At 36.3% G+C, this 14821-nt stretch overlaps 2 protein-coding genes across 4 annotated transcripts in view; one reads left to right on the forward strand and one right to left on the reverse strand.

The window, feature by feature from the left end:
• The window catches only part of PCDH9 (protocadherin 9), an 839859-nt gene that overhangs the window by 744416 nt on the left and 80622 nt on the right, over positions 1–14821 (forward strand). The gene's annotated exons all lie outside the window — the stretch shown is intronic.
• Positions 8099–9120, reverse strand: LOC107527927 (C1GALT1-specific chaperone 1-like). The gene has a single exon (XM_016200833.2). The coding sequence runs from the start codon at positions 9118–9120 to the stop codon at positions 8164–8166; it is 957 nt and encodes a 318-aa protein (XP_016056319.2). The 3' UTR covers positions 8099–8163.

A 14821-nucleotide genomic window follows, 5' to 3' on the forward strand; every position in this document is an offset into this window, starting at 1 on the left:
TTACAACAGTAGAATTTCTAAATACGTTTATTGAGTTACAATAATTCAAGTTATCATAATTCAAGAAATTATCAAATAGCAAACAAAAAAATTTTGCACTCTACTGAAAATTTATCCATAATTTATACATCTCATCTAATATTCCAAAGCTGTTTTCTGACTGCTGAACTCCCCACTCCAGATGTTTATTTAAAGCATGAGATATCATATCTGGTGGCCTCATTTCTTCTGGTCCTAACTCTGCCTATCATGGACTATCCAACATTGGACAAATCATATAACCTTTTGGAATCTCCTTGTTATATTCTATAAAAGGAAGGGTGAGAGTATTTTCTGCTCTGAGTAACTAAGCTTATATAAAATTAAAAATATATTACCATTATTGATTCTATAATTTGAGTATACCTTTTTTCTCAAAAACCCTAATTATTACATGGTAATAATTTTAAAATTTGCTATAAGCAAAAACAGTCACTTCACACCAACACGTTTTGTTATGAGGTATGCATGTGGGAAGCTTGCTGTCCAGTTGTCTTCTTCCACAGAGAGTAACAGGAGATGCTTAGAGGAGAGGTAAATGAGTTCAGTAATTAGTACAGAACTGGTCAGCCAGTCAATAACAACAAGGAAGCATACAGAAAAGAGTTTCACAAAGATATTTTTAAAATAACATATGTTAAAACAATTTTTTTTTTTTTTTTTTGGTTCGCTAGAAACAGGACTGAATACTCCTTTAATACATTTCAATTGGTGATTACATAATATGAACCACTGACACCTTCTTGGTGTGGATGCACTTCCTAAATTCAAAGAATGTTTATGATTCTAAAGGTGGGAGCATACATTTTGCAAGTTTGCTGAAATTATTGATCTACCAAATGATTTTGGCTTTATTGTCAGATAAATAGAAGATCTACATTTGCATGGCTCCCTACTTTCAATAGTATTTACCTTTTTAAGTGAAAATGGTAATGCTTATCATAGAATGTTACCAAAATACATTGTCCATGACTTACCTATCTCCTTTTTCTTATCTCAATGTATGGATGCTTCCTTCTCTCTTATTTTTCTCATGCTTGGTCTTAGGTAAGTTACACATCATTCTTCACTTCCAAATTCAAAATGTCTAGTCATCTACTCAGTTGAAGCCTTATGGGTGTCAGGCCCATGATGAGCATTTTCATATGCATTATTTTATTTATTACTCATACAGTTGTATCAATAAAGATGTCACCACCCACATCTATGAATTCGGTATGTGGCAAGGAACTGACCTGGGACACAACACTCCAAGCCTCGTGTTTCTTCCCTTGCAACAAAGCTGCCCCCAGACCCCCAAGTCTTTGATTTTTTGTTCATTTCATTCATTCATCCTCATATGACTACAGATAAGAATCAAACATTTATTGTTGCTGACGAGTATTTGTGATATTTGGAATCATTGTTACACTCACAATGAATGGTAGTCAACAGTTTGCATGAAGTAAACCTTAAGTCAGGTCTTCAGCATGGATTCCTCACATATTCTAAAGAAGCTACTATGCCTGTGGAAGGTATTTGAGTCTTGAGAAAAAACTGTGAATAAGACAAAGTTCTTGTTTTTGAATAAATTATATATTAATAAAATGGTTGTCACATGCAGGGAGGAAGTTGAGACAAGTTGTATGACAATTTAATCACTACTCATCTCCCCTGGATGGCTCCTCTAATATTCTGGTATTTCATCAGAGACAGGAAGTGTATTTTGCTTATGTTCTCGGGTAAATTCAGATTCTTAAGATTCCTATTCTTAATCCTTGTTCCCCGTTATATTAGCTTAAACTTTTTAAAAAAAATCTAATTTAGTTTTATTCATTTTTAAAATACTTTATTGATTTTTTAGAGAGAGAGAGGAAGGGAGAAGGGGAAGCATTGATGTGAGAGCAGAACACTGGTTGGCTGCCTCCTACCAGGGGCTGAATCCACAACTCAGGCATGTGCCCTGACCAAGAATGGAACCAGCAAACTTTCAGTGCAGTGGATGACACCCAAACAACTAACTGAGCCACACCAGCCAGGGCAATTTTAAACTTTTAAACTAGTTAGCTACATACAGAATATAAACCTAGCCCCTTTACTCATACTTTCTCCAAATATTTTTGTCTGTATATGAGTACATCAATAATTTTAAACCTTCTTCAAGAAAATAAATCTCATTTTTTGTTCTTATTCCACAATCTACAGTTGAGTCAGACTATACTAGAAAAGTGCATCCACTTGGTGGGAAATTCTAAAGTGGATAAAAGACTTAAATGTAAGACACAAAACTGTAAAAATCTTAGAAGAAAACGTAGGCAGCAAAATCTCAGGCATCTCTCTTAGCAATATGTTTGCCAATACATCTCCAAGGGTGAGAGAAGCAAAGGAGAAAATAAACAAACGGGACTGCATCAAAGTAAAAAGCTTTTACACAACAAAAGAAACCATCAACAGAACAAAAAGGGAGCCCACTCTAAGGGAGAACATATTTGCCAATGACATCTGATAAAGGGTTAATATCCAAAATATATAAGGAACTCATACAATTTAACAAAAGGAAGACAAATAGTCCAATTAAAAAATGGACAAAGGACCTGAATAGACACTTCTCCAAAGAGGTCACACACATGGCCAAGAGACATATGAAAAAATGCTCAGTCACAAATCATCAGAGAGATGCAAAATAAAACCACAGCGAGGTATCACTTCACACCTGTCAGAATGGCACCATCAACAAATCAACAAACTACAAGTGCTGGCGAAGGTGTAGAGAAAGGGCACCTAGTACACTGCTGGTGGGAATGCAGACTGGTGCAGCCACTATGGAAAGCAGTAAGGAGTTTCCTCAAAAAGTTAAAAATTGACCTGCCATTTGACCCAGTGATCCCACTCCCAGGAATGTATCCTAAGGAACCCGAAACACCAATTGCAAAGAACTTATGCACCCCTATGTTCATAGCAGTGTAGTTTACAATAGCTAAGATCTGGAAACAGCCCAAGTGTCCATCAGTAGATAAGTGGACAAAAAAGCTGTGGCACATTTATACCATGGAATATTATACAGCTGTAAAGAAGAAGGATATTTTATCCTTTGGCACAGCATGGAGGGGACTGGAGAGTATTATGCTAAGTGAAATAAGTGAATCAGAGAAAGACAAGTACCACATGATCTCACTTATATGTGGACTATAATAAACAAAATAAACTGATGAACAAAATGGATCCAGAGACATAGAAACATGGGTCAGACTGAAGGATCTCAGAGGGAAGGTAGGGATGGGGGAGTGGGCTGAGAGAGATTAATCAAAGAACTTACATGTTTATAAGCATAACCCAGGGACACAGACATTGGTCTGGGGAAGGCCTAAGGGTGGGATGGATGTGGGGTGGAGGGGGTCAATGGGGGTAAAAAGAGGACATCTGTAATATTTTCAACAATAAAGATAAAAAATGTTTGATAGATACATAGCAAATGGATACATAGCAAATAGTATAATGAGACTTTAGAGTTAATATAAAATACATTATGGGAAAGATAACATAAAAGATTTTTTTTTTGTGTGTTTTTCAGGGTACAAAATTTTACCTCACAGTTTGTACCATAATTATTAAGTACTCAGTGACATTTTGGTTTAAGAAGAGAGTATTTTGATATAAAATATTTTTCTAATTATATAAATATGTTTCTGGGAACACTCATCCAATTCAAACCTTCTATAGGTATTTATTTTTCATAGAATTATTCTTTAGGGAAGCACAAGACTCTTGAATACATCAATAGTGCTCAATAAATCTATCAATTGATATTGAATGGAAAGACTGAAGAAGTATCCTTCACCTTTCCCTATCCCCTGAGGTCCAACACTAAAGGTTAGTTCTATTGAATGTTTTATTGACATTTGAAACTGTTCTCATATATAAGGCATAATATCATGTTTCTCTTTCCCAAGATGCAGAACTGTACAAACAAATGAACAAGAAGTACCTTGTAGATGAGCAATATTGTTTTTCGAGGGTGTTCCCTTGAGCCCTGCTACTTTTGAAATTTTTTTATATTGAGAGAACAGTGGAATTACTTAAACATATATGCTCATGTCTGGTCATTGACATCCATTACAATCATTTCTTTTATTCAGTACATTTTGCTGTGTTTAAAATAGTCTGCTTTCATTTTCTGGTTGTTAGACAGTTACATTTATTTAAAATTAACTCTTCTGTATTATCCACTATGCATACTTGTACTTTTTATTCATTGTGAAAGCAGCACTTTTAAAGAAACATCATCTATTCCACTTCTTTCTCTAGCCAGTTTCTCAAAGTTGTATATTAGAACATTTTGTACTTAAAAAAAAACATAGAATTAGAAAGAGGGCAGTTGACACTATAAAAAAGATGGCTCCTTAATATATTTTAAATGAGATGGTAGTTTGAAAATTCTCAGTCTTTCCCCATAGTTTGCAAAGAAAATGTGAATGCAAATATGCCCAAGGCAGCCATAAATAAGCATATTTAATTATGCTATGGGCACGTGGTTTTGTTGCAGGTTTTTATGTAATTGATTATGGTTGACAATAAAAAAAAGGCCACAAAAACATACAAATATTTACTAGTCCCAGCCTTTAAGCCAGACTTTCTTTACCATCCCACCCCTAAGCAACTAAGTAGACCTGTATGTAAGCACCACAAAATAAGTACTACTTTCTGGAAATGAGAGGAGGTGGTACATTCTAATAGGTGGAAATCTTGGTGCTGATATTTCTTAAATTATGGTAACTTTGTTTATACTTCAACAAAGAGATCTGTTTCATTGAAATGCTATGGAAGGTAAAATTTACAGCTTGTTTTCTAGGTCAGTGACCCGTGAAAATCTGAGAGGGTTCTCCACTGCCACTCAGTGAGAATCTTCATCCTTCTGTTTAGATAATCACAGTCGTTTTCTACCTGAACTCCTTGCTTTTACATTCCAGCCCTGGACTCCCTGCTATCAAATTCCAGCCCATGGAGTCACCCTCCATATTTCTACCAGATGAAAAGTAAAATAGTGTTTTATCCCCAGCTTCATACCCTTTTATTCTTCCTCTCAGCAATGGTATAATATTAAATGCCTTAACATTGTACCAGTTAGCCCCCAACAAACTCTACAGATTCATTTCTTGCCTCGCCCTCTCCCTTCTCTTACCCAATATATATTTTCTAACTACCTAGCAGGCACCAGGGATAAATAAGCTTGATTCCTGCTATCAATAACTTATATTTAAAAGACAACTTAAGAGTAACCTCTAGAAACATGTCCCTACCTTCAGCTAATGTGGATTCATCCCCACTGTAATTCTGAACTAATTTTGTAATTCTGAACTAATTTAGACATACTTGTTTTATTTTATGTGACTTATGCATGTTATGTCTTTAAAGTTATTCACATTCAATAAATATTTATTCAGCATTAATTTGGTAATGAATGGTCATGATCAAAAGCTACTTTGGATTCCCGCTGGCCTTCCCCAGTGGCAGGAATCCCCCATGCCTGTCATCCTGTCCATTTGTTGCATTATTTTCAGTGTTGCTGCGTTTCTGTTCCTCAGCCAGAAATCAGCTCCCTCTATCACTGTTCAGGTCCTCCCCTGCAGAGCTTTAAAAACACAGTGCCAACTCAGCTCCTCACATGAAAGGATTTAACAGCGGTGCTGTGTTCCTGGATATGTTTACAGGTCTTTTTCTTCCCTCCCTTCTATTATTACAACCTAAATCATTACTTCTCTTGTCTGAGTAGACACGTGGCCATTTGCAGACATGAACAACCATCAACATTCTTACAAGAAAAAATTTTTAGGTCTAGGATGTTAAATATCAACAAAAAAGACATATAATTTTAAGACTAGGAGGAAATTTACACCAGGAAAAATCAAGTTCAAACCTTCCAGAGTTCAACTCAATGTCACATAAGTCAGATGAAATATACAGAAAACAAGAAAAACAAAAGTGTAGGGCAGTATTTCCCCCCCCCCCATCCAAATCCAGTCTTTTAATTTTGAGAAAGAAGAGTTAATCATTGAACTTGTGTAAGGAGATCCTCAGGCCTTCTAAAAGTCAGGTTTCAGTTTCCACTGTATTCAAGACAACCAGAAGATAAATACAACTTTTAGAAGAAACTCCAAGTTTTTTCTCATTTGTATGTCAGTGAGTCTCACAATTCCGGAATTTGTTACACCTGGGTTTTCCAATATGGTAGCCACTAGCCATATGTAAAATATATTCACAATCATGATCAATTTCCATTAGACTTTCATTCTTTCCAACTCTCCCCCCAAGTAACAGAGTGAGGTTAGAGTTACACTTTTTGGCTACTGAATGCATGGTGATCAAATCTGTAACCATGAGCTCAGTACTACTATTTTCTATGTTACAGATTCAGATTTTATCTATAAGATTTGGTACAAATACGTTCAAAGAGATAGCATGTTATTTAAGACAACCAACATTTTATAAAGAAATACTTGTGTATAAAATATAATCAAGAGCATCAGTTTGATTTAAAAGCAATTGTTACGTTTGCACCCATTAGGAAATCAAACAATGGGATGCATTCATTGATATATTTATTATGACTATACCCTGATACACTAATGTAACCAAATGTGATATAGTAGAAATTTAATATATTGGTGTTGGGGGCAAAGTGACACTTATAAACTGGGTGTTACAGTCAGTGAGATACTGTTTATCATTGGACTTACAGTGAACATGATTTGATTTGTAGTAATTGCATCTGAGACTACATATTAGGTTGCTTAATAAAAAGGTTTATTAATATTCAAAATAACCATTTTAACCAAAAGCTCCAATAAGGAAAATCAGATAAATTTTTAAAAAAGGTTTTTACACAGTACTCTGATGATCAATAATTTGAGGCCCAAGGTCCTCTTGAGGAATTTCTTTCTGGTTTTCAAAAGCTGTGAGAAACCGTTAACATCATGAGCCCAGCTACAGGAAATGCTGATCTCTAAAATGCCATGGTCTCACACCCAATGGGGCCTTATGAATCTGACTTAATACAACATGTGCAGGCCCAATTACAAGACAAGTCAGCTTCAAGTATTTCACACATTTATAAGCACAGGAGCTATTGTATTCACCACTGGATAAAGCTTCTGGGTAGGCACTGAAATTAGGTAAATGGTATAGTAATCCAAAGGGAATGGTGAGGTTAAGGTTTCCAAACCAAAACCATTTCGAATATTTGGAAAACTTCAGAATTTGAACAGGTAAACAAAACTAGGAAAGACTCAGTTCAGGTAAGTGAAACTGTCTGATTGCCAAAAGAAGTGTTTCAAAGGAGACTGCCACAAAACTCATTTGCCTAGCAAGAATAAATAAATCTCAACTGATATAGTTTTATCCAAGTCACAGCTGAGAGCTTGATTAACTGGGGAACAACACAGTTAAATGACATGACATTCCTCATAGTCACCACTCCAATTTCAGTATCTGCATAGAGAAGTATAGAGAGTTACATTGAAATTCTGTATGCTGAGGAATGCCACTAGATTAGCTCCCAGGAAAATTATTAAATTCTGTAATTGTCACTTTATCTCTCAAGGATAGATTTCAACTTCCACTTTTACATTGGTTGGGAACATTTCCTTTGTTGGCTGTGTATTTTGAGAAAGCCAAGTCATTGGCACTTGCAGAGGCTTAGAACATAAACCAACATTAAAAGTAATGGAAACACAGCTAAAAGTTTTACCTGAATCACAAATTCACAACTAGAGATTCATCTGCATATCTTAGAAAGCTAAAAAGACATATTACATTTTTTAACCAATCAGCAAAAATATGTGCCACAGATTTTAATGTCCATAGCTTAGTTCATCACATAAAGCTATTTGTAAATGTTTGATTTGCAAAATTATTCTTACGACTTCTTTCCAACATGTTTGAAATTTTCATATATGTTTTAAGGAAAAAACCCACCCTATTTAAAAATGTACTACTAAATTTTAATGTGAAATTCAACCAGTGTCACCAAACTGAAAAAGAGAAAAAAAAAAAAGACACATATTGCTGTGTTGGATATGTAGTTGTGACTACAGATAATGACAACACATGTCCTATACAGCGATCATATGCATGCTTTTGTTTCATTTCTCAGTCATTGTTAGAACCATTTGGAGGTAAGAAAACCAACGCATCATTGAAAATATGCCCAAATGGCCTAAGACGGTATACGGAATACATCATCACATGCATCTGACTAGGAGTCAGTCCACTAAAAGTAACAGCCATATCTGAACAACATCCTTCTACTGCCAGGCTGGTTTGATTAGCCATTGCCTCTTTAATTAAAAGCTTAACAGATTTGGTATTAAATATATCTCTTCCTTCAGAATCTTCTGCATTTCCTGCAAACACTCCAGCGGATTTCAGGCAGACTGCTAGCTGCTCCTCTTCAGACATCTTCCAAATCATCGCTCCCAGTTCAGAACACTTTTTAGGGAAAAGGAGAAGTCTGATGAGTCTTTTCATTGATTCAATACTTAGGACAATGCCTCCCTTCATATCCACATAATCGAGGTCTCCAGATCTTACAGTGTGGCCTAGATAGAAAGGTTGTGATGGATCCTTCCTTAACAAAAAATACTTTAAGTTTTCAATAATAGCAAACGTTGAGGGTCGTGCAAGGAAGAACCAGCTGTAACGGTCTCTGTACTTATAAAAGGCGTGTTTGCAAGCTCTGCCCATCATCAACCACATGGAGCCTGTCTGCAAGGTGACTGACTCAAACACTCTAACTTCTTCAGAACTGAAGAACTCCGCTTTGTCACAGTGTCTGGTCCAGGTCTCCTTCACTGCAGCCCAAAGACTCACATCTCTGGGCCTCACGAGGACGATGCAGTACACCCGGGAGCTCTTGCTGGGCTCCGCGCGTTCATCCCCTGCGGTTTTCAAGATACCTTCTTCCTTAGGGGCCTGCAGGTGCCGATGCTTGTGGCGGTCCCTCCTAGGCCCATAACCAATCCCCACGTGTCCTAGTGCAGCGATCAAGACACAGACAGCGCTTCCCAGCAGCACACCCTTCAGAAACAAGCCGCTTTCAGAAAGCATTTCCCCCGCGACTAGAAGGGCTCAACGGCGGGTGAGCGCAGCCCCGCACGGCTTCCCTCCCGCGTCGGCGACCCTAGGTCCTGCCCCTCCCCGTCGGGCCGCTCTAGCTGCAGGCGGTGTCCTCTCGTTGGTTTCACTGGAGGTGGGGAGGGCCAGGAAGTGGGCGGGGCGGGGCGAGGCTGGGCGGGGCCGACGTGCCCTGGGCGGGGCGGGGCCGCCGTCGGGCAGTGTATTATTTTGTATCTAACAAACTCGCAAAATTTGAAGAGCTCCCGGGTAGCAGATGCTGTTTGCGTAGGGCCTGAGTCCCCAGGCCAGTCGAAGTCCAGCGCTAGGAAAGAAGCGGTGCCCAGATCTTGACCCTGCTCTGCCCCTTGGAGAAGACGGGCGACGCGGGGCGAACCTGCGGCCCCGGGGAGCCTCCTCCAGCGCAGAAGCGCAGCCCCGCTGCCTTCTCGCGCAGCTTCGCCTCAAGTCGTGTTGGCTCATTGTATTTTCATCAGCTGTGGGAAGTGTGCAGTTCAAACCCAGGGGTGCTTGTGCGCTGTAGACTTTATAAAGTTTTCAGTTCTGGAGGCAGGCAACTCTGCTTTAAATTTAAAGAATAACAGAAAATTGCACTGCGGATACACTGAGAGGAACAGCTTAAGGAATAAAGAATTTGTGGTGGGAGAAAACAATAAATCATATTCTTATTACATTTGATTCGTTGAGTACTAAGATGTGTTTGGGGTTTATTGTAAACGACATCCTAATTTACATATCAAACAATATACATTTTTCCAAAGTTAATTTAATAACTACTTCGGATATTATAAGATAGCCAAGTACATTTCGGAAATGTCATGAATAATAATTTTGTGCTGTTGCACATTTTTCATCTGTTACTCAATAGATATATTTAATGTTCTCGTGTATCTAAATTGGGTTAACAAATTATTTTCTCAAATTATTAGCTGAAATAATTTTGTTTGCAGTGGAAAAACATAAATGTTTTCTTTAGTGACTTTCTGATTTTAACAATTTCAATTCAGTTTCATTTGACAAATTTATATTTGATACTTAAGATACATCCCGTAGCACTCAGGTCCTGCAAACTAACAAGACAGAATTCTCTGTGCTCAGTTATTCAAAATGTGTCTAATTCCTAGCTTTTTATACAGAGGCAGGTTTTGAGAAGGTTGCAGCTGTGTCCCTTAATACATTGTTTTGTCCTACCAGGAGTTAATGTGTAAGCTAAAAAAAATTTACAAATGTGTACATATATATGTGTGTGTATGTGTGTGTAAATGTATATTTACGTGAAGAAAGTAAAGTGTGTATTTACTGTAAGTGGTACATCAGATTTATTTTGCACAGCCTGATTCTACATCAGGGCAGATTGGACATAGATCGCTTTCGTGGCTGCCGTAAACCAAGCCCTTTAAACTGAATACTTGATAAATTCCTTCTCTAAGACTTGTGCTGTGTAAGCTGCCTTTGACTTGCTCACTCATTTATGAAGGTTTAGGTTTGGTTCTCTGAATTGGGGGAGAAATTGCAATTCATGATACCAAGAAATGAGCATAGACTTCTTGCCATGCAACATTGAATTTGTGAATCTAACCTGAATATATAATGTGAGTTTCCTAAATTCGTTGGCAAGTTCCTCTTTTATGAAATCACTGAAGCTCAAGGCTCTATTAGATACACTTGTTGACACTTGGATGCCTTAAAAATGTACCTGTTCACTGAAGAAAATGATAAAACAGACAGAGCATTTGTAAAGTTTAACAGTATTTGGAGCCTCCTAGTAACATTGTACAACTTTCATTAGGAACTTGCAAGACATGGACGTGAAGAATATATTTATAATTGCATAGCTTGTCAGCAGACAGTACATATATATGCAGGACCTAAAATCTTGAACAGGTTCTGGTCACTTACTGTCACACAGTTCTTGCTCATAAAATTGCAGGTTGTTTTGGATGTTATTTCTTTTTGTCATTTTACTGATGACAGTTTATTTTATATTACTGAAATAAGGTATAAAAGAATTAACAAATTACAGGTCATTGTTAAAGTAAGGGACAGCCCTGATAATATCTATTACATGCCGCTTTACAAAGACTATGCCAGTAAAACATAAAGCTGTCCTTTGAGTTTCTTTTCTCAAAGGACTGCAAAGCAAAAACTGTAATTGTTTTCCCATTTGATCTTTTCCTCATGGTAGTGTGCTGGATTGAGGAAAGAACACAGAGCTAGGAGAAATTCCTTGGTGTTCTCCACTCTCCACTTATTAGAGATGAATGCTAGTTTGAGTATCAGTGTGGGAAGGCTTGAAAGGAAAAGCAAAGACGGCTCTGGTATAAAATAAATGGAGGTATGAACAGCTTGATGACCTTGCAAGCTAGTTCCAGTTTCCATGCTCATCACATAGATTCCATCCACTTCCTAGCATGTGACAAGGGACACTCTAAGATATGTCATTGTCCATGAGTCATGGGTTGTGGGTGGAATGGTCTTGCAAAGTTTTAGACAACTACTAGGTGTCCCATTTGTTTCTGCTTATTTTCTCCTCAGGAATTATTCTTTATTCACATACTATGTGATATGATCTAATTGTTAGATCACAGGGTGACTTCAATTTTGGGGTCAGAGTAAAAAAAAAAAAGAGAGAGAGAGTCATAAGACAGACCAATGGCCCAAACTGAATTCTCACACCAAAGCTGATTCAGATTCAGTCTACCATATTTGCCACTTGTCCACCGAGTTTAAGAGGACAGGTAATTAAATCATATCATTGGAGAAATGTATTCTCTTGGATCAGCATTTTGGAACATAGATGTGTGCATTTTAGGCATTGGTTGAGTATCAACAAAGTTTTTTTACCAATGAAAAATGATCTAAATAAACTTATTTATATGTAGTCTCTGTCCTTATTTCTCTCTCTCTGACTATGAAAAAGGAATATTTTGGGTGTGGGGGCGGGCGTGGCAAAATTTTCTTTGGGGAAAGCAACATTAAAGGGATAACATTTTAATTAAAAAACGTGTATATCATAAAGTACTCATGAAAGCCTTATAAAATACTTTTTTTTAGTTGACGTAAAGATCATTATCTGGAAAAGAACAACTTTCATGGCTAAAGCCATTGACTAGTTTTTTGAGTCTGCATGAAACTGGAAGATTAGCTTCTAGAAAGCAAAAGCAGATCAATATGGCTCTGCTTATCTCATATTACATTTAGCCCCTGCTAGCTAGTCAAGGGAATTGCAATCTCTTCACCAGCTAAGTTTGAGCCACCTGAGAGCACACATAAACATCAAGTTTTTAAGACTCTTTTTGGACCCTGTTTTCACGTACAAGGGGCAGGCTGCTGAAATGAATTTATATACCATTAACATTTATGTTTAATTCTCAAAACTGTTTGGTTAAAATTCTATGTTTGAAGGTCCTAGAAAATTATTTTTTTTGAGGCTAGTTATACATTTAAATAGTCACCTTTAATTCTTGACTCAGAACTTGACTTATGAATAATAGCTGAACATACTTGTTCACGTGTTTTTATAAATCATTTTTCATGAACCAATTCCTATGTGCATCCAATATAAAGAAAAATACCACATTTCCTCGAATACCTTTCACATTGGATTCAAACATTTTGAAAGAGATTTTGGGAAAGGGAGGAAGCTCAATGTTGGGAAATCCAAGATGGTAAATGGTCCCCAGGATGTTACTATAAAACACGTTACAAAGCTTAAGATTAGATGCTAAAAGTTGAAATGACTAATTTCTTAATCTAATAATCTTATTCATAAAATAAAGAGAGTTTACTTCTTTCATGATTTTCTATTACTATAATGATTTTTAAAATGTATATTTTAAAAATGTGAAGAATCAGGCTAAGGAAAACACCTGTGCAAAAGAAACAAGATCGTTTGCACTCCGTTTAAAGGAAAATTGTGCATTGTAATATATTTTGGAATAATTAAAAACATTATAAAACATGGCTAATTCAATACAGAATATTTATATTGGTAGTTACTAACTTTATATCTTGGAAATGTGGTCTGAATGTTTCCTCTCTGAGGCGCTCCATCTTTACATATTAATGAAGAATGGGTTTCTTTCCAAGGGACTTGCATGATCACCTGTTTATGAAAATATATGTTGGTTAACAGGATTTTGAAACAAGAATTTGTGAAATTCAATAGTATAAATAAGAGTACCATATAAAATGGATATGTTTGCCTTCAGAGTACAAAGAACATTGAAAACATTTCCTTATTGACTTCTGTGAATATTAAATGACAGCATTTGGATAAAAGGCATGAAGATTTTTCTTTTAATTCTTAAAAATAATGTTAACAGAAAACTACATAAACTTCTCACGGTCCAAAATAAAACCTTTAAGTCATCAAAGTCATCACATATATCCATTAAATATTACTGAAAATTTTATAAAATGGCTGTGGTGGGGAGTAGAAAGAAAAAACTTGATAAAATCATAAATACCACATTGACAGTGAACCTTGGTAACAGGCGCTGTGAAATCTATATTAATCCAATAAATAAAAAAGCTAAAATCAGTTCACTGAAGGTAAAATCATTATCCAATATAGACTAATTCTAATTCCAGTGAGTAGGGAATATAATTCTTATGAGTGTGGACATAGTCATACATCTCACAGTTTCATAAATATAAGTGATATATCCCCCATTCCTTTTAGTCTAGAAGAGTTCCTTCTGTTGGCAAGCACAATTATTTAAGGAAAATATATCTTTACTTTGAGTGGTCATGGATAAAAATTGAGACAACTATAAATTAATGAAATCCTCTGATAGAAGTCTCTTTGAAAATACATTTGCAGTAATCACCCTCTCCTTAGATTTGTATTCCAGGGGATTTGACTGGCATCCAGATAATAGCAGGCTGACTTTTAAAAACTGCCCAATATCAGCTTGAGGGGAAGAGTCATATTTATATCTATTTAATTCATTCAGTTATTTATTCGTCAAATAATTGGTGCAACCACACACAAAGCACACAGTAGGCTCTGGAGACAGATATCTAAATGGAACAGAGGGCTGTGTTTGAGAAGCTCCTGCCAAAATCACAAAAGTGATAATTATAGAAAAGGAGGTTTTGTCACTAAACCTACCCAGGGAGCTCAGCGGAAGAAGCGGCAGGCTCTTTGTCACTTTATGGGAAATTTTACACTGCAAATAACTTTTGAGATACATTTGAAGGGTGAGTAAAAATCAATCGAAAGGTGGGGACTTTTGTTGCTTAATTGGTTGGCTGGAGGGGAAAGTCTTATAATTGATAATAGTGTACAGACAGGAGGAAGAAAGTGGTAAAATAAAGCTTTTTGTCTGGGTGTGTTTTGTTCGTTTGTTTTTCTGTTTCTTAAAGGAGTATATCCATAAAGACATTTTCCCAAAATTGTGTATTATCTGTAGGTGCAGAATGATAAATGGTTATTTCAAACTGAGCATTAATTATACTTGATTTTTTTTGTCTTAGATTTTTCTTGATGGAAAATAAAACATTTAATTTTTATTAAAAGCACAACTGTATCTTGCCATTACCACGTGAGTTAAATAGAGAAACTGTGATCATGTAGCCAAGCTTGTGTTTTATGATACAGATTAACATCTTGTATTATTTGACAGATCTCTGTTGTTTTATTCCCAACAAATTAGTATTGATATTAATA

Source organism: Miniopterus natalensis, chromosome 2 (genome assembly GCF_054644295.1).
Source record: "Miniopterus natalensis isolate mMinNat1 chromosome 2, mMinNat1.hap1, whole genome shotgun sequence".
Lineage (NCBI taxonomy): Eukaryota > Metazoa > Chordata > Mammalia > Chiroptera > Miniopteridae > Miniopterus > Miniopterus natalensis.

Bases quoted from the DNA above. Each gene is read 5' to 3' on its own strand.
- LOC107527927 (XM_016200833.2), bottom strand. From the start codon at position 9,120: ATGCTTTCTGAAAGCGGCTTGTTTCTGAAGGGTGTGCTGCTGGGAAGC.